The sequence below is a fragment of the Labeo rohita genome, chromosome 17 (assembly GCF_022985175.1).
Source record: "Labeo rohita strain BAU-BD-2019 chromosome 17, IGBB_LRoh.1.0, whole genome shotgun sequence".
Lineage (NCBI taxonomy): Eukaryota > Metazoa > Chordata > Actinopteri > Cypriniformes > Cyprinidae > Labeo > Labeo rohita.
In genome coordinates, this window is record NC_066885.1 from 19,280,176 (window position 1) to 19,303,571 (window position 23,396).

At 34.9% G+C, this 23,396-nt stretch overlaps 1 protein-coding gene across 1 annotated transcript in view; it reads right to left on the minus strand.

The window, feature by feature from the left end:
- ush2a (Usher syndrome 2A (autosomal recessive, mild)) overlaps positions 1-23,396 on the minus strand; it is a 269,523-nt gene that overhangs the window by 56,737 nt on the left and 189,390 nt on the right. Inside the window, exons 49-54 of the mRNA XM_051132845.1 lie at positions 23,092-23,260; positions 22,749-22,970; positions 10,669-10,892; positions 7,711-7,963; positions 3,537-3,734; positions 2,655-2,809 (exon numbers count right to left, since the gene is read on the minus strand). Coding sequence (XP_050988802.1) covers positions 2,655-2,809; positions 3,537-3,734; positions 7,711-7,963; positions 10,669-10,892; positions 22,749-22,970; positions 23,092-23,260 — 1,221 coding nt within the window. The remainder of the gene's footprint in view (positions 1-2,654; positions 2,810-3,536; positions 3,735-7,710; positions 7,964-10,668; positions 10,893-22,748; positions 22,971-23,091; positions 23,261-23,396) is intronic.

The window sequence follows — 23,396 nt, forward strand, 5'->3', positions numbered from 1 at the left end:
TGCAGGTGTACAAGTTAATCCTGCTCCACTTAAAAACGATCGTGCAAAGGGGAAGAAGAAAGAAGTAGTGGATCATTGGTGGCCAATTGGTGTGCCGGCCAAGACCCCAGAGGTGTGTGGAAAGAAAAATGGACCTAGCGCTGCTCTGGGAGGTTCTTTTTACTTTGCCTCCAGCAGATCTGTGCGGTTATTGATAATCGGGTCCTAAATTAGACATAAAAAGAGAAGATAGACAGGTTAATTTGCTCTTTCATCAGCTGAGCCGCTGACAGCTATTACAAGGAGACAACAATTATGGCAGGAAGTCAGCTGTTGCTCTGCTTCCATTAGCTTGCCATTAGAAATATCCTGTTTACTTGGCACTAGCGACATAACATTGGAATTAAAGGGGGAGTACGACTCCTGTAATCCTTTACAAGTGTTTTGTGGCTCTTAGACAATGCTCGTAATACTTGGAGGTAGGACTATAACAAAGACGAAGGACGATAGGAAAATATGCAGTGACTATAAAGGTGCACCATTTTTTCATACTTGAAAAGTACCTTCGACAAACCTGTTTAAAATCATTTATACTTACAACGGATGTTAAAATATTTGAATGAGCAAAAACTACAAGTCATTTGTAGAATTCCTTCCCCAAAAAGTGTAACACTGTGTCACTTTGCTGGTATTAAAACATAGATTTGTTATAGAAACGTTCAACCAGTGTTACACTACTGGTTGAGACAATGCTGTATCAGACCAGAGCATCCCTACATAGGGCCCTATGATTTCCGCGATGCGGAAAAAACACAATGAAATCAGGGAATCCAGTCATAAAAAAGGAATTTACTGTATAAAACGGAATGTGACAGAATTTGCCAAATTTTGGATGAATAAATCAAAAGTAGGTCGGTACACTTACATAAAAACGCAATATAAACTAGTGTCTGTGAATATTGCAAAATACCATTTAAATATGAATCCTGCATGTTCTGCGTGTTTCTGTGTGAATGAATGGCGCAAACACGCAGTTTAGTTTATGACACACATACTGAAGCAAACGTGACACTTGCTGCGTTTTCAGCCTCTGGCGCCTCAATATAATAAACACAAAACATCATGTCTATAACTGCTCTGAAAGTCACTTCATGAGCATTTTACCATTTCTTTTGAGAAAAACTATCATCATATCATAAACAAACAGAAACGTAAAGGTCTTCTTAGCAACCTGTCAAAATAAAAGTTCAGTTTAACTTGAAGAAACTGTGACAAAAATATATTACTTAATGTAATGATAGTACTACTACTAATAATTAACATTTATTACTAAAACATTATTTTTAAATATATTTACCAGAACAATTATTGACCAAAATTTATTTACTAGAAAATAAATAACAATAAAAAATAAACAGAAAAATACATTTGATAAAATCAGTTATTTACAGATGCTTTTAAATGTGGAAATAAACAAATAAATAAATAAAATGTATTTCATAGGGCCTTAAAAATGTAACTTTTGTGGTAAAATTGTAATAAATTGCTGTTAAATTTAAGCTCTATAAAATCTGCTTTATTTTAAAGTTGAATTTCTCCATTTGAATTTTTTGCAAAGTCTTTTTTAATGGTTAAAATTAAAAGTTTTTAATCAAGCATGTCTAATTAATTAAAATCATGAAACTTTATTTAACATCAATTTATTAGAAGTTTAACAAAAATGACATACTTAGGGGCCTATGAAATGTTTTTAATTTTTTTCCACCTTATGTTTTATTGTTACCAAATTCTGTGTTTCAGCATGTCTAATTATTTGAATGCATAAAAACAATGTGCAGTAAACAGTAAAACTTTTTGCATTACAAACCGGTGTGTTTATAATTAAGATAATACATTAAAATAATATGGTAAGACACACCAGTTTGCAATATCAAGCATCAAAACTAACTGTTTTTGTACAGTTAAAAATAGCTGGACGCAGATGAGACTGGAAGCCAGACACATTAAACTTACAAATGGCGCACCCATTCTTACTGGAAAAATAAGATGGATAAAGGGGATCTACTATTACAAATAAAACACTGAGGAAATATTGTATCATTATTCCTTAAAAAATAAGGTTTTAATTTTTGTAGTAGTGGTAGTATTACGAACTACTAAACAATAGTAATGTATTTCTGCCACAATATCTTCAAGTTAAACCGAACTTTTATTTTAACTTTGACAAATTCCACAACATGATCTGTATCGTGGAAATCATAAGGCCCTATAAATTGTGTAAACTTCATGATTTCAAATAGTTAGACAAGCTTTTGCATCAATAAAATTTTATTTAACCATTAAAACTAGTCTTTAAAATGTAAAACCGAAAAAACTGAATTGAGAAAAAAAAAATGGAATTTGGGAAAAAATAAAACCGATTTCATAGGGCCTTGCCTACCGGCCCGACACAGCAATATCATCTCAACCGACAATGTAAGTTTGGGGCAGGCTTGTTTATTTAGTCAACAGATGGTAGGTTGTGTTTGGGAAACCTGTATGGAAACAATCATTATTGTTGCAATACCATTTGGTACCACTAGAAGAACAGAAATGATATATACTTTACTGCTGTACTGTACATGATTTTCTGCCTACAATGATCAAGATGAGAGACAAATGAGAAAAAGACTCACTTTTGTGCTGTCTGTGCAGCCGGCGGCAGTACAGGCTCTGAGCCGGTACACGTACTCCTGAAAAGGTCGGATTCCTCCCGCATCAGTAAAGCTATGATCAGTGCCACGGTAGCGCTCTTGTCCATCACGCAGGATCACATAGTGACTTATCTCGCCTATCACAGTATAAAAAAACACAAAGGGTCAAAAAGTAGCTTCAACACTCAGCATAACAGTGAAACCGATAGACTAACTTTCTTTCAAAATCACAACAGATTGGACGGCAAGCCGTTTGATTAGCACACAGAGCGAAGTCCTAATGAGCAATCAGCATGTTTCTTTACATATTAAGTGGCACAGAAGTTGCCTAAAATGAAGCTTGTTATTCTCACTTAGTGTTTATGCGCATGTGAATTTCATTCTTCATAAATTATTCTGCCGAGCTATGCAGATTACGCTTAATAACAGGCAGGTCTTCAGAGGAGAGATGATAAAACAATCAGCTAGTTCCACTCTGTCTGAGTCGTATCATTACAGCCCGAAGAAAAACCCCGTCTTCTGGTTTGTTGGGGGAAATGTGAGTAAATCTTCGGAGAGTCACGACTTCAGGCGCGGATTACCCAAACTGATTCTCTCCGTGATTAATCATTTACATAACCAAACCTTCTACTGAATAAACATACGACAATATTACCATGAGAGCAAAAAAAACAAAAAATGACTTGCTCTGATTTGATCTGATTTGAGGGGAGACTATGCAGCATTTTTAATTCAAAACGTTTGTAACTATAAAGATGTTAAATTTACAAGAGGATAAGTCATTTACACTACGTTGTAAAGAAAATATATATTCTTAAAAAATAAATAAGGATTGGTTTCACTCTGTTATAGAGGGATGATTACCATTGGGCTTGGTTGGAGCTGACCATTCAAGCTGAATGATGTCATCACGCAGACCCACGTGGCTCCAGTGAGGAGGAGACACACCCCAGGGTACGTCTTCTTTCGTAGTGACACGAGACGAGGGACTGAACCCACGGCCGAAGCTGTTCCAGGCACCGATTCTATACTCATAAGTGGTGTACGGGTCCAGTTCAGAGTCTGAAATGACGCACCAGAGAACACACATTGTCACACAAATGCACACATTCCTCAGAATTACCATGGAACCTCTTGACGGCACCATTGGAGAGTCTCTAAAGTGTCTCAGTCTTCATACTAAAACAAGACTAAAGTTTAAAGAGTAGCCAGGGACCCTGCGTTTACTGTAAAGCTCTTTGTTATCAGAAATACAGTGGTTTGTTGTAAACGTGTGTTTGGGGAGTCATGGGTGTAAATCTCCGAGATGGGTTTCATCAGACAGGTGGAGGCACTTATAGGAGTGACAGGATGACAAAATACCCTTCTCAGAGGACAAGACACAGTCTCACAATAAATTAATAAAGTTAACCAAGCTTTATTTTATTTTATTTTATATAAAAATCCACGTACACTATCAGTCAAAAGTTTTTGAACAGCAAGATTTTTCATGTTTTTTTAAAGAAGTCTCTTCTGTGATCAAAGCTGAATTTTCAGCATCATTACTCCAGTCTTCAGTGTCACATGATCCTTCAGAAATCATTCTAATATGCTAATTTGCTTTTTTTTGGAAAAGAAATGATTGAAATTAATACTTTTATTTAGCAAGGATGCTTTAAATTGATCAAAAGTGATGATAAAGACAAAATATTTCTATTTCAGATAAATTGCTGTTCTTCTGAACTTTCTATTCATCAAAAAGACCTGAAAAAAATTCTACTCAGCTGTTTTCAACATAATAATAATAATAATAATAATAATAATAATAATAATAAATGTTTTTGAGTAGCAAATCAGAATATTAGAATGATTTCTGAAAGATCATGTGACTGGAGTAATGATGCTAAAAATCCATCTTTGAAATCAAAGAAATACATTCATTTTAAAATGTATTCATATATAAAATGGTTATTTTAAATAGTAAATATATTTCAAAAAAGAAATGTTTTTGCTGTACTTTGCATCAAATAAATGTAGGCTTGGTGAGCAGAAGAGAGTTCTTCAAAAATCTTTAAAAAAAAATAATAAAGCTTACTGTTCAAAAACTTGACTGGAAGTGTATGTAAAATTCATCTAAAATTTTTAAAAACATTAAAACATTTTTTTTTAAATTTGTACTTTTTATTTTAAAATTGTTAAATTATGTCCATTCGCTTGAACATTAAGCAATACCATTTTACTATTTTTCTTTTTTATGTAAAAATAATAATAATAATAATAATAATTAAATTTAACCAAACAAACTTATTTACAAAAAATCAACATATGTAAGTTTTATATACAAGACAAGTATAGAAGTAAATGTATAAGAAAAAATGTTAAATTCTGTGTATTTGCTTGTACATTTGCTTGTAAGAAATACCAATTTACTTTTTTTCTTTTCTTTTGTAAATAATAAAACGAAAACATACTGCTGTACTAAAACATACTTTCAACAAGAAAATATAATGTACAGTGATTTTATCTATAAGCAATTGTTCGGATACTGAACTGGGTTTCATACTAGAATGGAGCAGAGTGGTGTTGTCAAAAAAACACGTTTGGATGTAAAACATGTTTTTTTGTCTATTAAAATAATATATAATGGTCACAGCACTATAGGCATACAAGGTTAGATTTAACCAGGGTCATTTTTGATTTCATGATGACTTCAAAATTCACAATACCCAAAAAGGCCTGAAGGGTGTTTACTACGCAAAGTCAGGAGGAAGTGAAATCGTTCATATTTGTGTGGCTGGCAAATCAACGCTTGTGCAGCATTTGTCCGAGAGCACTCAGTGTCATCTTTCTCCGGGGTGCGGGTATGGGGGCGTGAGAAACATCTGGAGGAGTGCAGGGCCACGACAGGTTTATACGCTTCTGCCCAGATGGTGGCACAGCGCTGACTAGAATCACTCTCCTCGTGCCAGCCAGCCCCCTCAACTCCGGCATTAGTCTTGATTAAACAGACGTAACTAACCAAATAAATAACACCTCAGATGAGGTTGAGCCAGTACGAGGGGCCAGCACTCCCCCTGAAAAGATAAATAAGTGTACGAGTCAAGGGGGCGCTCTAAACGCCCTTAAAGTTTTAACGATGAGTTCGGAATAGCAGCCGAGATTTATGACTCACGACAATTAATACACACTAAAGCATCTGGTCTTGTGAACGCATGAAATGTGCAGATGTTTACAGTGTGAGGAACATCCCCGAAATGACTGACACTTTCCTTTTTGTGTGTGCGTGAGCCATTCGGTTTGATGTCTTTACATAAAAGAGCATGTTGGGCATATACCATTTCTTGTTTATTGAATACATTTGGCTCTCGTTTGCAGGGCTGTTGCCTAAATTCACAGGGCTTGGGGAAAAAAATTTGTTATGAAAATATTATCACCCGTTTCCTCTTGATGATGGCCCTGCTTTTATATTAATTAATTATATGGGACACATACAATCATAAATTCATGCTTACACATTTAAAATGTTACAAAACACAAGCGGGTACACAATTTTTATTCAATTTAATATATTTATCCACACTTCATTTTTCTTTATTCTGTTAATTTTGTTCTGTTATTATGGTAGAGTGCAGTTATTTTGTTATTTTTGTTTTATTTATCTAGTATTTGACATATAAACATATATTGACATATCGTGTGTGTGAACTAGATTATGTTTAGCTTAAGGTTTAGTAATGTTGCATTTCTGTAAATATATCTAGCTTTATTTTTATTTCAGTTGTGGCTTTTCATGTAATATTTATATTTTATTTCAATGTTTTTTTTTTTTTTTTTACAAATGTAATGTTATTTAACATTTGTTTTAGATTTAGTTTAATTTTTGTTAATAACAACAACAACAACACTGGTTCAATTAATTTACATTTTTTTAAAATAAAAATAGTGAAAGTAAAAAAAGGGTAAAATATAGTAAAATTAAAGTGTAAATGTGTGTGTGTGCATGAATTTGATTTAATTTTATATTTTCAGTTTAATTGTTTATGTTTAGCTTAAGTTTTAGTTATGTTGTTTTTCTGTAATTTTTATAACTTTTTTATATATATATATATATCTATTTAGCTTTACTTTTATTTCAGTTGTGGCTTTTCATGTACTATCTATATTTTATTTCAATAATTTTTTTTTTAAGTTTTCTTTTTACAGTTTTAGTTTTATTTTTGTTAATAATAACAACCATGGTCCAATTAATTAATCTTTTTTTAAATAAATATAGTGAAAGTAAAAAAAAAAGTTAAAATATATTAAAATTAATGTGTAAATATGTGTGTGTGTGTATTTATTGCAATTTTTTTTATTTAAAAAAAAGTTTTTTTTTTGTTTTTGTTTTTTCAGTTTTAGTTTCATTTTTGTTAATAATAAAACCGGTCCAAGTAATTTACATTTTTAAAAAAATAGTGAAATTAAAAAAATATAATAAAAATATAGTAAAATTAAAGTGTCTGTGTGTGTGTATGAATTAGATTTAATTTCATATTTTCTGTCAAATTGTTTATGTTTAGTTTTAGTAATGTTGTTTTTCTGTCATTTTTATTAGATTTAAAAAACAAATATATATTTATTGCACTTTTTTTTAATTTTAAAAAAAGTTTTCTCTTTTTCAGTTTTAGTTTCATTTTTGTTAATAATAACACTGGTCCATTTTTATTAGATTTAATTATATTTATTGCACTTTTTTTTTATTTTAAAAAAAGTTTTCTCTTTTTCAGTTTTAGTTTCATTTTTGTTAATAATAACACTGGTCCAATTAATTTACATTAAAAAAAAGTTAAATTAAAGTGTGTGTGTGTGTGTGTGTGTGTGTGTGAATTAGATTTAATTTAATATTTTCTGTAAAATTGTTTATGTTTGGTTTAAGTTTTAGTAATGTTGTTTTTCTGTCATTTTTATTAGATTAAAAAAATATATATATATTTTTGGTAAATTAAAATAAAAAGAAAGTAAAAAAAGATCAAATGTAGTAGAATGTGTGTGTGTGTGTGTGTGTGTGTAAACTGTTTACCTGTGAAACTATATCGATTTGCCACTCCACTGTATATCAGCTCCTCTGAGGATGGGCAGAGCTGGCTGTGGGCGGCAGCAGGAGGAGCTTCTGTTTGGGTGGCGGCAGTAGCAAAGGGAGATGAAACGTGTGCTGGGACCGGCTCGCCTGGTACCCATGTACAGATGGACCGTGCCGGGCTAAAATCACACAAGCCGCAGTAAGCTCCTGCGGCCGCCGACACAGGACACACCGTACTGGGGCGGCATTTCTCCTAAAGGACACATACGCACACACACTCTCATTAGTGACAACAGTCATCAGACAACTGCTGTGTATCAAAGTACCGCTGCCAGCGGGTGTGTATGGAGTCCTCTGTCTCAATAAATAGCACGGATGCCCCTTAATGACATAATTACAAGTTAATGACCGCCATCCCAGTTTTCTTTTCTTGGTCTCTTTCTTTTCCTCGTGAGCTCAAGCTGGGTGCGCGATGAGCTTGTGTTACAGCGAGCAAATCTGATTAATGAAGTGTGACTGCGAGTGCCTACTTCCTGAGGAGAGGAGCAGATACATCACTGCTCTGTGCCTCATATTTCCAACCTCCACTTTACATCATGGCAGCTTGAGTTTTAAAACTCAACTACTTTACTAAAACACCTATCCGGTAACGGTCTTTAACACTGACAATTTATCAGTGCTAAACCTAACAGCTAATTATAAAAAAGAGTTTCACATGACAGTCTTTTCCTAGTCTTGTCTCACAGTCTCCTTGCTGATTATCTGATGCAAACTGAACATAAAAGTCTGGATCAAGCCGCTCTAATCTGATTGGTTGATATTATGCAAATTTTAGGAATGAGACCAACCAAATTTATAATTAAATATGTGTTTATAAGATACTGAATTTCTACAATAAACACTTTTGAGGATTATATTATAGTCACTGAATATGCCAGAAGGTTAGTGGTGGGTTTAGTAGTGTGGCTGCTTTCTGGTAAATTTTCAGTACATGGAAAATCAGGTTTTCTTAAAGGGATAGTTCACCCAAAAATGAAAATTCTGCTGTGTTTCCCCTGCCATTATATTAGGCCCGCCCCCTCAACTGCACCCTCTGCCCCCCTTGAAGGTCAAGTTAATTTTATTTAATTTTATTTTCCATATAGCGCCAGATCAAAACAATGATGGTTTAGAGTTGAATCCTGCATGTTCCGCTTGGCTCTGTATGTATGAAAGGTGGAAACACGGTTTTGTTACTACACAAATACTGAAGCACATGTGAGACTTGCTGTGTTTTTCAGCCTCTGCGTCTCATTGTATGATGACATGAACACACTTTATCTCCAGAGCTGCTGTGAGAGTCATTTCATGTGAATTTTACCATTTCATTTGAGAAAACTAGCATCATATCATACTATACACACACAGAAACTTCACGGCAACCTGTCAGAATAAAAGTATGGTTTAACTTGTAACAGAAATATATTACTCTTGTATTACTTTTGTACAGTATAATGCACATCTTTATATATTTCTATTTCTGGCCAATTTAAATAAAACAATTAAATCATAAAAATAAATATTACAACCAGATCAACCACTTTACTGTAGAAAAAAATTCTACAATTATTATTAAAACTTTTTTTAATGGAATTTTCACATACATTTTCTTCCATGTATTAATTTTAACAGTAAACCTCTGTTTGTTTGCCAAAAAAATAAAAGGGTTTTATTTTCATGATTAAAAATAAGTAAATGTTTATTACCTTCATTCGATTAACAGAAAAATTAAACCACAAAAATTTCTGAAAATAAAAAAGAAAGAAAAAGATTGTAGAGTTTAGAACTTTTTTCTTCACATTTTCTTCACAAATAAATGTTTTTGTTATTATACAGAGAATACAGTACCGAAAAAGTACCAGCACCCCCCCAAAAAAACCCTGTAAACCTGGGGGAGACACTGTTCTGTCAATAATTACTCACCCTCATGTTTTTACAATGATTTTCTGAGAATTTTATGAAGTGCAAAGAAACTAAAAATAACTTAATAAGAGAAGAAATTGCTGCATAAAGTCGTTATTCTTGTTTTCTATGCGCATATGTGACCCTGGACCACAAAACCAGCCATAAGAGTCGATTTTTTTGAGATTTATACATCATCTAAAAGCTGAAAATAAGCTTTCAATTGATGTACGGTTTGTTAGGACAATATTTGGCTGAGATACAACTATTTAAAAATCTGGGTGTGAAAAAAAAATCAAAATATTGAGAAAACCGCCTTTACAGTTGTCCAAATGTAAGTTCTTAGCAATGCATATTACTAAACAAAAATTACATTTTGATATATTTATGGTAGAAATTTACACAATATCTTCATGGAACATGATCTTTACTTAATATCCTCATGATTTTTGGCATAAAAGAAAAATCGTTAATTTTGACCTACACAGTGTATTTTTGGCTATTGCTACAAACATACCCGCATGACTTATGACTAGTTTTGTGGTCTAGAATCACATATAAAGTATTCTTGTAGCTTCATAACATTAAGGTCGAACCACTGATGTCATACGGTCTATGCAGGGCCAGAAATCTCTTGGATTTTATCAAAAATATCTTAAATATGCTAAAGAGCACTTGTTTTTTCACACAGGGCTGATTACAATATATTTTTAATTTCCGTCTATTATAGAGGGTTCAATGATTCCCGATCAACTTTTTGTTTTTACCTATCAGTGGCAGTTCTTGGCTGAAGTGTGGACCAGACATTTAGTCACAACTCTAGCTACATAGTACTAGTCTCTCCATAATCTGTTTCTGCAAATTTTGGCAAGGCATCGCCTTAATCTGAGTTTGAGAAACTGGCGTGACACTACAGAACAGCTTGAGGGCAAAGTCTCCACTAAGTCTTCATCCTGAAGAACTATTGCTGAACGAGCATACAGTGAATATGTCACTCTGAGTGAAAGTGTTAATTACCGGGATGAGGATGCTGGCCGGGGCTCTGTCAGCACACACAGATGTGAGCGGATTGAAGCCCACTCCATTACAACACTCTTCCTCCTGATCAATCACCTCTGACCAGCAGCACTTCAACGACGCCGTCCTGTTCTCCACCACGTGGACTTTAGACTCTCCGCCGGGACCCGTGCAGCACCAGGAAGTGGACTGGTTGATGTACTGCTCTCCACAGCAGATGAATCCTATAGAAAACAAATTATATGTGAAATATATTGACACAAACTGCTTTTTAATAAACCTTAATCATCATAATCCATTATGAACTGCAGTTTTAGTTGCATTTGGAATTTATTCAGACTTCATTCTCGTACTTTAATGCAGCATTGTTGCCATGAGGAATAACAAAACTAAACCGAAATGCAACTAATAATGCATATGACACCATTTTTGACTGTAGTCAGCACATTTTTAAAATCAATAAGGCATCTAACATGTGGCCATTACAGTTCTAGTTGATGTCGGAGAGCTGCATGCGCAGCTGACATGTGAAAGATGCAGACGGCCGTGCTGTGTGAGGAATCAGCTTCACCTGGCGATGTGGCCACTGTCTCCTCCCATCAGCCATCAGCGCTCAGCACCCACATCTGCATCCTCTCCTATTACCTCTAAAAGCATCACCGCGTTCTCAGAGGCCTGACTCAACACACACGCACTGCAAACACAACTATGTTTGATGGGGCTTAAATACCTGCATTTACACTACTGTTCAAACATAAGGGCTCAGTAAGATATCTATTTTTTTTTTTTATTAATAATTTTATTCAACAAGGATGCGTTGAAGTATTAGTTCACTTCCAGAACAAAAAAATTAGAGATAACGTACTCACCCTCTTGTCATCCAAGATGTTCATGTCTTTATTTCTTCAGTCGTAAAGAAATTATGTTTTTTGAGGAAAGCATTTTAGGATTTTGTCTATGTAATGGACTTCTATGGTGCCCCCAGATTTGAACTTCCAAAATGCAGTTTAAATGCAGCTTTAAAGGACTCTAAACAATCCCAGCCGAGGAAGAAGGGTCTTATCTAGTGGAATGATTGGTTATTTTCCAAAAAAAAATTGAACAATTTATATTCTTTTTTTTTTTTTTACCTCAAACACTCATCTTGTCTAGCTCAGTGTAAACTCTGTTTTTTTCCGGTCATCGCTGTTTTACCTTTTTTTGATCTTCTTTGCATGTTCACTTTGTAAAAACTGGGTTGGTATTTCTACGATTTTAATTTTGGAGGAGAAAATGAGATGGGAGTTTTTAGATGTACCCTTACTGTCATGACCAGAAAAAAAACAGAGAGAACACACAGAGCTAGACAAGACAAGCATTTGAGGTTAAAAAGTATATAAATTGTAATTTAAAAAAATAAATAACCGACTGTTTGGCTAGATAAGACCCTTCTTCCTCGGTTGGGATCATTAAGCGCCCTTTAAAGCTGCATTTAAACTAAATTTTGGAAGTTCACATTCGGGGGCACCATTGAAGTCCATTACATGGAGAGAATCCTGAAATGTTTTCCTCAAAAAACATAATTACTTTACGACTGAAGAAAGAAAGACATGAACATCTTGGATGACAAAGGGGGGTGAGTAAATTATCTGTATATTTTTGTTCTGGAACTGAACTAATCCTTTAAATTGAGCAAAAGCGGCAATAAAAACCTTCAGAATATTACAAAAGATTTTTATTTCAAATGAAAAAATCTTTTGAATTTTCTTTTCATCCATGAATCCATAAAAAAAGTATCACACAAATATGAATTAGCACAAATTGTTTTCAACATTGATAATAAGAAATGTTTCTTGAAAATTCTGCTCAGGAATAAATTATATTCTAAAATATATTAAGAAACAAAACATTTACTTTTAATTGTAATAATATTTCACAATATAACTATTTTTACTGCATTTCTGATTAAAAATAAGGCAGCCCGATCCCATATTTTTGAATGGTAGTGTACACTGAGAAAAGCTTGCAATATTATATGTCTGAAACTGTAATAAGAAGGTGAAACTGTATGAACATACTTTTTGGTTTTTTTTTTGGGCTATTTGCATTATGACTCATTAGCATTAGAGATCGTGGCCGAGGGAAAGAATAGAATTTTCTGAAAAGCAGTTTAATATTCTTCTAACAGGAAGTGACTCCTGGTTTATTTCCTTGGGTAAACCATCACTACTATAATTACCATCAACCCCCAGTATGATAAATTGCTAATTGTTTAATACCCTAATCAGCGTTCATTCTTTGCACAGATAAACTGTGACAGCGCCATTAATTTAAATAGTAATTTCACTTAACGGCCAAAACGGCGCAGCAGATTTTTATGCAACGTTTTCTAGGGGCCGCATCCATCACGGCTCTGCAGTGACATAAAGATGTCTGACGTGCTCTAACTCACTTAGGGACAGCAGATGTTGCAGCGCTGCGTTTGGTGGCAATTCCCAGGGTGCATTACTTCAGCTCCAATGACTTGCAAATAAACAGCTCAACAATTTTTCCAAAATAGCTCTGCCGTCCCGTCCCATCCATGCCCCGCTGCATTTTTCATGATATTTTATTTAAAGACCAGTGAACTTTGACACCCTGACCTCTTGGCTGGGGATGTCCCTCTATTTGGTTTTCCGCACTTGACCTTGGCCTGTCAGCTAAACCAATTCATTTTCCTCCATCTCCACCTTTGTCTTGCTATGAAAAGGAACAGGAGGGAAAGCCACTGCCCGCAAAAACACGAGCACCCCTTTTAGCTCACGCTTTGTTTTTTCAAGCACCGCAAAATGATTTAGCTAATCTTCAGATTTATGATGGATTTGCATACATTCATTAGAGTGCGAGTGAACGCAGGCGAGCATAAGGTGCTTAGGCTGTGTGAATTAAGGTTCATTCACTTAATGATAAGTAAATATTTAGCATGCAATGAGCAACTGATAAAAATGTGTGCTGTGGCTTACACAAGCCTTTGGATAGCACAACTAAAACTTCGAACAAACAAAAGCACTTTTTAAACAAAAATGATGGCTGAGAGCATTCAAAGTCATACTTGTAGAGCAAAAAAACTTCATAATGCTCTTTATGACGAACTTTACACAGTGGACATTACAATATTTGAAAGAAAAGGTGCTTTTTTGCTTTATTAATCCTTTTTTTTCTTTCAAATGATCATTTCCAGGCATCTTTAACTGATTTGTCAGTTGCATGTATTTTTCTGGTTAAACAAAATATACTTTAGTCATTGGAGGAACAGAAAAAAGCAATGTTTCAAAGCTATCAAACGGTCGGTTTAAAAAACAATGTTGCCTGGCTGTTTTATTCATTTATTTATTCCAGGCATTCCTGAGGGAGAGGTGAAAGGACAGCACATTAAACTGACTTTCTTCGTTTCATCCATTGGCTGCGGTTGCATGTGACAGAAAGTGCTTGGGCAGCAGTAATATTTTCACTGCTCTTTGGGGAATCTGAAAGGAGGAACAAAAGGGGGAGATTTAAGTTTGAACATAAAACTTTTAATGCACATGACGGAAATGCAACAAATGGGACTTTTTAATCTTAAATTAACATCTTTTTTTTTTATCTAAATTAACATCAATTAACATTTAAAAAAAGTTGAGACAAGATATATATTAATATTTATACAACAGTTATTTCTGGTCCTCAAATCTGATTGGCTGAGAGTCTTTTTCAGCGGTGCGATATTCTAGTGATAACAGAACTCCAACCGTTTCAACATTTGTATCACTCTGCTTGCACTATTTCTCTCAGCGAGTGTCATGGTGATAAATAATACTGTTTCTGTGTCACAAAATTATTTTCGTTTTTGTGTCAGAAGTTTTTTTAGGCGAGAATGTACTTGTTTAGACTTCAAATATTTGGTTTCTTAAAGGAGAAGTCCACTTTTAGAACAACAATTTACAGATAATGTACTCCCCCCTTTTGTCATCAAAGATGTTCATGTCTTTCTTCAGTCGTAAAGAAATTATGTTTTTTGAGGAAAACATTTCAGGATTTTTCCATATAATGAACTGCTGTGGTGTCCCGAGTTTGAATTTCCAAAACACAGTTTAAATGCGGCTTCAAACGATCACACATGCGGTTGTAAACAATCCCAGCCGAGGAAGAAGGGTCTTATCTAGCGAAACGATCGGTTATTTTCATTAACAAAAATACAATTTAAATATTTTTTAATCTCAAACGCTTGTTTTGTCTTGCTCTCCCTGAACTCTGTGTATTCTGGCTCAAGACAGTTAGGGTATGTCAAAAAAACTCTGATCGTATTTTCTCCCTCAACTTCAAAAATCATTTCAAAATCATCCTACATCACTGCAGAAGTACTGACCCAGTCTTTGCAAAGTGAACATGCAAAGAAGATCAAACACCCTTAACAAAAAAGGTAAAACAGTGATATAGGACGATATTGAAGTTGAGGGAGAACATGAGATGAGAGCTTTTCAACATACCCTAACTGTCATGAACCAGAAAAAAACAGAGGTTGGGAAGAACAAGACAAGATGAGCGTTTGACATTATAAAGTATATAAATTGTATTATTTTTATGAAAATAACAGACTGTTTTGCTAGATAAGACCCTTCTTCCTCAGCTGGGATCAATTACAACCACATTTGGGATCGTTTGAAGCCACATTTAAACTGCATTTTGGAAGTTCAAATTCGGGGCACCATATCAGTCCATTATATGGAGAAAAAATTGTTAAATGTTTTCCTCAAAAAACATAATTACTTTACAACTGAAGAAAGAAAGACATGAACATCTTGGATGACAAGGGGGTGAGTACATTATTTGTAAATTGTTGCTCTGGAAGTGGACTTCTCTTTTAATAAAGATAATGTCTATTTTGCTTAGATGTTTTCGGAGATGTGAGCTCCAGGGCGTCAGTGGCCGTTCGGCACTCATGAACCTGCCGAGAGCAGCCTTACCTCAGCTGCATCTTCTGAAATTTGTCACTGGCTCTGATATCTCTATAGTGGTTAAACATGAGATAAATTAGTTTTGAGTAACAGGGAAATTAATCTTTGATTTCATTAAATTACAATTTGTTCCAGAGCAAAGAATTTTGGCTGAGGGCAAAATCGTTATATTTTATGTAAATTTAATACTGTATATCAGAGCACTACTTTTGAATGAACTGCCTAGCAACTTTTATGATGGCTGTTGTTGTTGTTTATTAAATATTATTATTCAAGGAATAATATTTAATATAAATAATAGTAGTATTTATTAATAGTATTTACTATTGTAAATACTGTGTGTGTTCGTGATAATGATAGTTACATCATTCCGCCATTAAATGGCAACAACAGACTGTTTTCATGAATGAGTCGGCTGTAAAGACTTTTACACTGAAAAGGACTGAAACAGGGTTGTGAACAAGGAAGTTATTTTTACTTTCAACAACAGTTTTTAATACGCAGCTAACAAATGCACTGGCAGCGCTGTTATTGGTAATCACCCTTAACAGATGAAAGAAGAGTATGACAAAGATATCGCTTTCCTCAATGGCCTACAGCCTCCTGCCTACGGCCAAATCACAGCCGTGTGGATATACCGTCAAAACGCACTGCTACTTGTGATATTGTTCATTTATATAATGACCTATAATTACCTAATAGTAATATTTAAAATCTTTAAAACGTAAAACAACACTTGAAACTTCACAACCATCACCATCACCACTATTTCTAAACCAAACATGTACAAAGGATTAGAAGTTTGTACTTTGTGATTTGTAGTTGAGTCATGCAAAATGCTTTAATTGCTCAAGGATATTAACTGAGATTATTAGGCATGATTAAAGTAAGAAAAGCTATCATCATAACTGTGTTGAAAGAAAATGGTCTTAATCTGTATGATCTCCAATCGGTCTCAGCAAAAAAGATCCAGACGTGTGTGTTCAGAATGATTCCCACTCTGGCATTCATGTCTTGTCATTTGCAAGACAGTTTTGGCAGAACAATATGAGGACATATGAGCCATGATGAAGCGCTCGTGCAGTAACAAATACAACGCAGACACCAACGCATTCAGCCACCGGGATCATTTCCACTCGCAAATGGTCATTGTGTCCTTGAGAACATATTTAATTATTGCACTTTTTTGACATCGTAACAGCCATTTTCCACACCCACTCTTATGATCCTTCTCTCTCTCACACACACATACACAGCTCTAAAGCTTTTAACACTTAAATGGTGTAAAATATTCAGATTTAACCTTGACTGTGATACAGGCACTGTGCTTTTAAGCAAAGCTCTGTACATAAGCAGATATTAAAAGAGCTCTCCGTATGACACCAAGAAAACCCTGTAATCCAAATCTAAACTTTAAACAGGACAGCGGGACATTCACTGTAATACCCTGTATTACTCAAGGCTATTGTCTAAACTGTTTCTCGTGTCTCAAATGGAAAAAAAAAATCAGAAGACTAGATTGGATTTCGACACTTTAAAGGCTTTCGTAACTTGTCATGGAGGATGATGAAATGTTTCACAGTTCACCTTCAAACAGATGTCTTTGTTTCTGTAACTGGTGTGAAATTCAGGTTTAATTTTAGGTTATAATTAAGCAACATTGTTAATATTGATATAACTGTTATGTGTTCTATATTTGGTTACGATGTTTTCTAAGCCTGTGTTATTAGAATTGCAAAACTGTGTTAGAATTGGAAAGTTTAATTCAATTTTGTTGCTTCACTCCAAAATGTTCAAAGATTTTTCATATATGAAAAGGTTTTAAAATAAATATAAATAAATACTGCTTTGTTCTTTGTAAAAAATAGATTTTTTTTTAAATAGTCATTTAGTTTTATTTATAATATCTAATATTTTATTATAATATATTATTTATCACGATATAATTATTTTGAATATAAACCATGGCAATAATGCTATAAAATTAGGTTTAAAAAGAGTGTTTATTGTCAAACAAAACTCTGTAATCATCCATCAAAAAGCAAAATACTAGAGACTTCGTATGGCACATAATGCTGTTCTAATTGATTTATTATCTGGCTTATTGATCGATCGATTGTTTCTTTAGTGATTTATACACCGTGCCCAAAAGGTGACATTGTTAATTTTCTTTTGTAATTTGACTAATAGCAGTTCTTTTGAGACTGGTTATGGGATTGGTTCACAGGCAGCTTTTCAAACAGCTGATGGCTGTCTCTAACAATTCCATCTCCGCTGCGCCGGAACGCTGCGAGTCCTGACAGGCTAGAGTGTAATGTGTGACAGATCGCACTTTGGGGACCCGGTAATCACATTTCCATCGGCCATCAGCTGGATCTCAGTGGGACATCCTCAGAAAACCGCCTGTGATTCTATTTCCACAATCTGGAGGAGCACGTGCAGCTTAAACACAATGTCACGGCATTTCTGAACAACAGAGTTCAGAAATACAAATAGAAGAACAGACACATTGCTCTCTGAAGACAGGCCTAAACATATATTATATTACATCTAAATGTAAAATATTATGCAATATAGTAATAGGAATTAAAATTTGATTGGTTGAATAACATTTGAAGGCATTAATGGGATAGTTCACTCAAAAACGAAAACCCTGTCATTACTCACCTTCATGTCATTCCATACCAGTAAGACTTATGTTCATCTTTGGAACAAAAATTAAGACATTTTTTGATTAAATATGAGAGCTTTCTGACCCTGCATTGACAGCAATGCAACTGACACGTCAAGGCCCAGAAAGGTACTAAGGACATCATTAAAATAGTCCATGTGACATTAGTGGTTGAACCTGAAAGTCCCCATGAAATCAAAATGGAAGAATTTTGGCTTTTAATATGAATATGTTAGCCTTAAAGGAACATGCCACTATTTTTGAAAATAGGCTCATTTTCCAACTCCCCTAGAGTTAAACAGTTGAGTTTTACTGTTTTTGAATCCATTCAGCCAATCTCCAGGTCTGGTGGTAACACTTTTAGCATAGCTTAGCACAGATTTTTGAATTTAATTAGACTGTTAGCATCTCGCTCAAAACTGACCAAAGAGTTTCTATATTTTTCCTATTTAAAACTTGACTCTTCTGTAATTACATTGTGTACTAAGTTTCTTACGCTGTCTGACTATAACGCTATTGCCTGATTTCACTCTATTTCATCATCAAAAATAGTTTGGAACCATTCACAACTGAGCTACTTCGCATCTCCATTCAAACACAGCAGAGTTTTGTTTATGAATGAACACACTTTTTAAAATCAATCTAGTGAGTCAATGATTCAATTTCCCATTCATAAAGACAGTCACTTGCTTTATTCCTAAATAAATCAGCCGTTCAAACTAATCAAATGAATGAATGATTCAGTAATTAAATCAGTGACTTGTCGCCACCTACTGGCAGTTTTAGATTCATTTTAAAGTATCTTTTCAGTTATTTAAATCATTAAATATTTCTATATTCAAAATTTTATATTTAAAACATTAACATCAACATGACTTTATGAATTTGACTGCACCACTCATGCCACCTCTGAGCCACAATACACCTACAAGCCACTTTTTTGTTTTTCTGTGCCACCTCTGTAGTACAAATTAATTTTGTTAATACTGATTTAATTTGATTGGTAATTTATTCTCATTCTACTTGTTGTTATTCTGTTGTTTTAATTAGAAATTGTAAAAAGCTTATAATACATATATATATACATACATATATATATATATATATATATATATATACATATATATGTATATGTATTATAAGCTTTTATGTCAAATTATATATATATATATACATATACATATATATATATATATATATATATATATATGTATATACATATATATATATATGTATATATATATATAATTTGACATAAAAGATGCTATACTTTTAATAAAGGAAATACCATTACAAAGGTAAAAACAACATTCCCCTGTAAATCACTTTAGGGAGTCAAATACCACCTCGCAGTGGGAAGGCTAATTTTTGATCAGATTTTTTGATTATTGATTAGAAGGTGCTCCTGAATTTGTGACTGTGTTTTGACTGTCACATGGACTATTTTAATCATGTCCTTACTACCTTTCTGGGTCTTCAATGTGTCAATTGTCTATGGAAGGTCAGAAAGCTCTCAGATTTCATCAAAAATATCTCAATTTGTGTTCTGAAGATGAGCGAAGGTCTTACGGGTTTGGAACAACATGAGGGTGAGCAATTAACGACAGAATTTTCGTTTTTGGGTGAACTATCCCTTTAACTAGTTACACTAGGTCTCACATATGATATATTATCACTATCAAAAATTAAAGAAATGTACAGCCATACACCTAATAAATCTAATTAAGCACCCATTAGTTTTTCGCCAAAACTCATTTTGCCACAGTCTACAGCATATTTCAGCTTTGACTCACATTACATCCTCCTCAGCCAATAGAAGAGGATATCATCTCATGGCATATGCTGCGTTATCTGTCCATTAGCTTATATTTGCACAGACACTCACCGCCGCTAAAGGAGACGGAACCTTGAGGGAGTCGGGGTGTCTTTATCAAGGTTAAGTAGCTCATTCAATAATAGAGCAGGCTGACAGAGTCAGGAGCCAGCGTGGAGCTCGCGGCGTGAGCCCCCAGCACCGCGCACCAGCGGTGTGGCTACCAGGCAAATGGCCTTTAGTTATCCTAACGGTACTATCCATCATAACATATGCTCTCCCCAGGATGCTCTCTTTAATGAGCGATGACTTCTTCATCTGCCTTATTTCAGTAAGATGAACCAAAGGAAGAGAGGTAATGTGAGTGAGCGCTGTGGCGTGTTTGAACCTGGAGAAAAATGTTTCTGTTAGCTTCTGAAATAACTCCAGGTATGTAGTGAAGTTATTAAGTTCCCTAAAAAAGGGGACAGCTTTGAAAAACTGTATATCAAGGGCAGGGTGATTAACCAAAGCCTGAAAATGATTACTGGAGCCAATCCCAGGATGCTACTGAAAAGCCACTGAAAGACTTAGAGAATGTGTTTGTATGATAAATACACTGGTGCCACTGACCTCATGGTGGCCATTAGTTCTGTTGCATCCTGGGAGCCCGCTGTGGGCTTGGCACAGCTCTAGTTGGTGCTCAGATAGACTCAGCTCCATCATCCAGCCTGACAAAGATGGCTGACACCAGGGCCAGTGCCCATCCAGCCCATCTGTGCCCAGGTGCCCACTTTAGCGGGGCACTGCGGGGGAGCCTGGGTGACCCCAAGAGGGTTCAGCTCCTTTGACACTCCACCACAGTGTCATTAGAAAGTCACTAAGGAGTGAGGGCTAAACTTAGCCACAATGAAGTGGCCATACGTGCTTTGGCCCATTTAAAGTTTACTAGTTCCACGTTTTCTGTTTTGCAGGAGAGGATTTTAAGGCGGTCCTTACAGTGCAATTCTTCTCCCTGACAAGAGGCTATAACAAATGGACTGTTTTATGATAAGTGTGATGTGGAAAATGCAGATCCATGGGTTATGATGGACTGCAAGTGCAAATCAGATAAGTCTGATTTCTCTTGAAATATTGGACCAATGATTGGACCAATGATATTGGACTATTATCATTTTACATAACATTTATTTATTTTATCTTACAATTCGGACTTTTTTCTCGCAAATGCAAGTTTATATCTGCTAGTTCAGACTTTTTATAACGATTTAACTCAATAATAGTGAGTTTGACAATTCTCAGGGGAAAAAGCCAGAGCTGAGGGGAAAAGAGAGAATGACGAGTTGTTTTTTCTTATCAGAATTGAGAGATTTAATCTCAGAATTGCGATAATAAAGTCAGAATTTTGAATTCCATGGCTCTATAGACTGCTACATCAAAACTGTAATTTTCTGCAACCAGATAAGCTCCGCCCACAAAAAGATGTCATCACTGTTTGCAAACACTGAACTGGTCTATTCACCAAAAGTGACAGACATTACAAAATATTAATAAATGCTGTTCTTTTGATCTTTCTATTAATTAATAAACCTTTAAAAATACACATTTTCACAGTTTTCTCAAAAATATTACACAGCACAACTGTGTATTATAAATGGCTTTAACATTTATAATAGTAGGAACTTGAGCAGCAAATGATCATATTAAAAAAAGTTTGATTTAATTTTTTTGCCTCATACAAAAATGTTCAGAGATTTTAGCATTTTTCATATATTAAAAGGTTTTAAAATAAATACAAATTTGATGTTTTTAAATGAAAAACAGAATGGATAGAAATTTCAGTAAACAGACTTTGTAGGGCACAGAATGCTATTCTAACTGATTTATTATCTGGTTTATTGATCGATCTTATATTAGAATGATTACTGAAGAATCATGTGACAGTAGGTGTGTATCTATTACCGATTTGTGGAAAACGTTTTCATTGTTTTATAAATGACGACAGAAAAAAATGTTGCTTAATGACAGCGTTTCCATTAACCACTGTTATGCGACTGAAACGTAATTTTTTCCTCTCGCAATAAGTCACGCCTATGGATGTTGGTAGGTTTACGTATGTCGCAGCCACAGAACTAGCCACTAATTTTAATCATAGCAGACGTAGGCTTCTATCTTTACAGAAGCAGCGCGGAGAGCCGCTTATTCAAGCATTGTGTAGTCAATGCTTGTGTAAGCAGCCACATATAAGGTGTTTCTTGAAGGCTGTAGTACGCAAAAAAAAAAAAGCTGTTTCGATCGCAGTTTCGGGAAATATTCTTTTTCTGTATTGCCTGAAAAACCACCTCATGCGAGCATAAAAATTTTTTTGCGGTATATGTGAGTTTTTGAACAATTGACGTGTTTTCCATTAGGTGTATTTTCAATTCACACAGCTACTAAAGACTCTGTATCACAGGAATAATTTCCATTTCAAAATATATTAAAACAGAAAACAGTTGTTTTAAATTAATAATATTTCACAGTATTACAGCTTTTTGATGAAATAAATGCAGCCTTGGTGAGCATAAGAGACTGACCCCAAACTTTTGAATGGTAGTGTACAATACATTGCAGTTGTGACTGAAAACAAAAACATTGATTGGCAAGCATGTTTCTCCAAGCTGACCTGATACATGTTTATAGGGCGTTCCTTGGTCAGCATCCCCACAGCACACTGTCTCTCTAGGAACTAGCTGTCCTCCACAGCACTGCGAGCTGAAGCCATTATAGAGACGCCCCCCACAGCAGATCTGTCCGGCTCCAGACATGAAAGGTCTCCCACCACAGCACGAGTCCCCGAGACCGACAGATACACGCCGTTCCACGGAGTCCGGACAACAGACCTCTCCTACAAAACACAGAACAATCAACTACATTACGTGATCATGTAAAACAAAGGAATGTTTAAAAAGAAAGAAATATTGAGATTTGGCACATCTGGCTGCGTTAATGCTGAATGCAGTGCATACCTGATGGAACTAGTACGTAATATCCTCCACAGCACTGGTGTTGAGAGAGAGGCTGGACAAACCGACCTCCACAACACACACTACCAGAATCCTCCAAAGCTGGAACATAATGCTCTTCACAACACAGATGAGAATGATTTAGGCTGTGAACAGTTCCTGCACAGCATACCTGCAACAAATTAAAAATACATGCAATTCAAAGACACTTTCCATACAAGTTTTGCACTCCTCAAGGCAATTAGGAAGTTAAGAGGTGGCAATGCGTCAGCCCTGAGGGCCCGCAGAGGCTCATGTGAGCGCAGGTA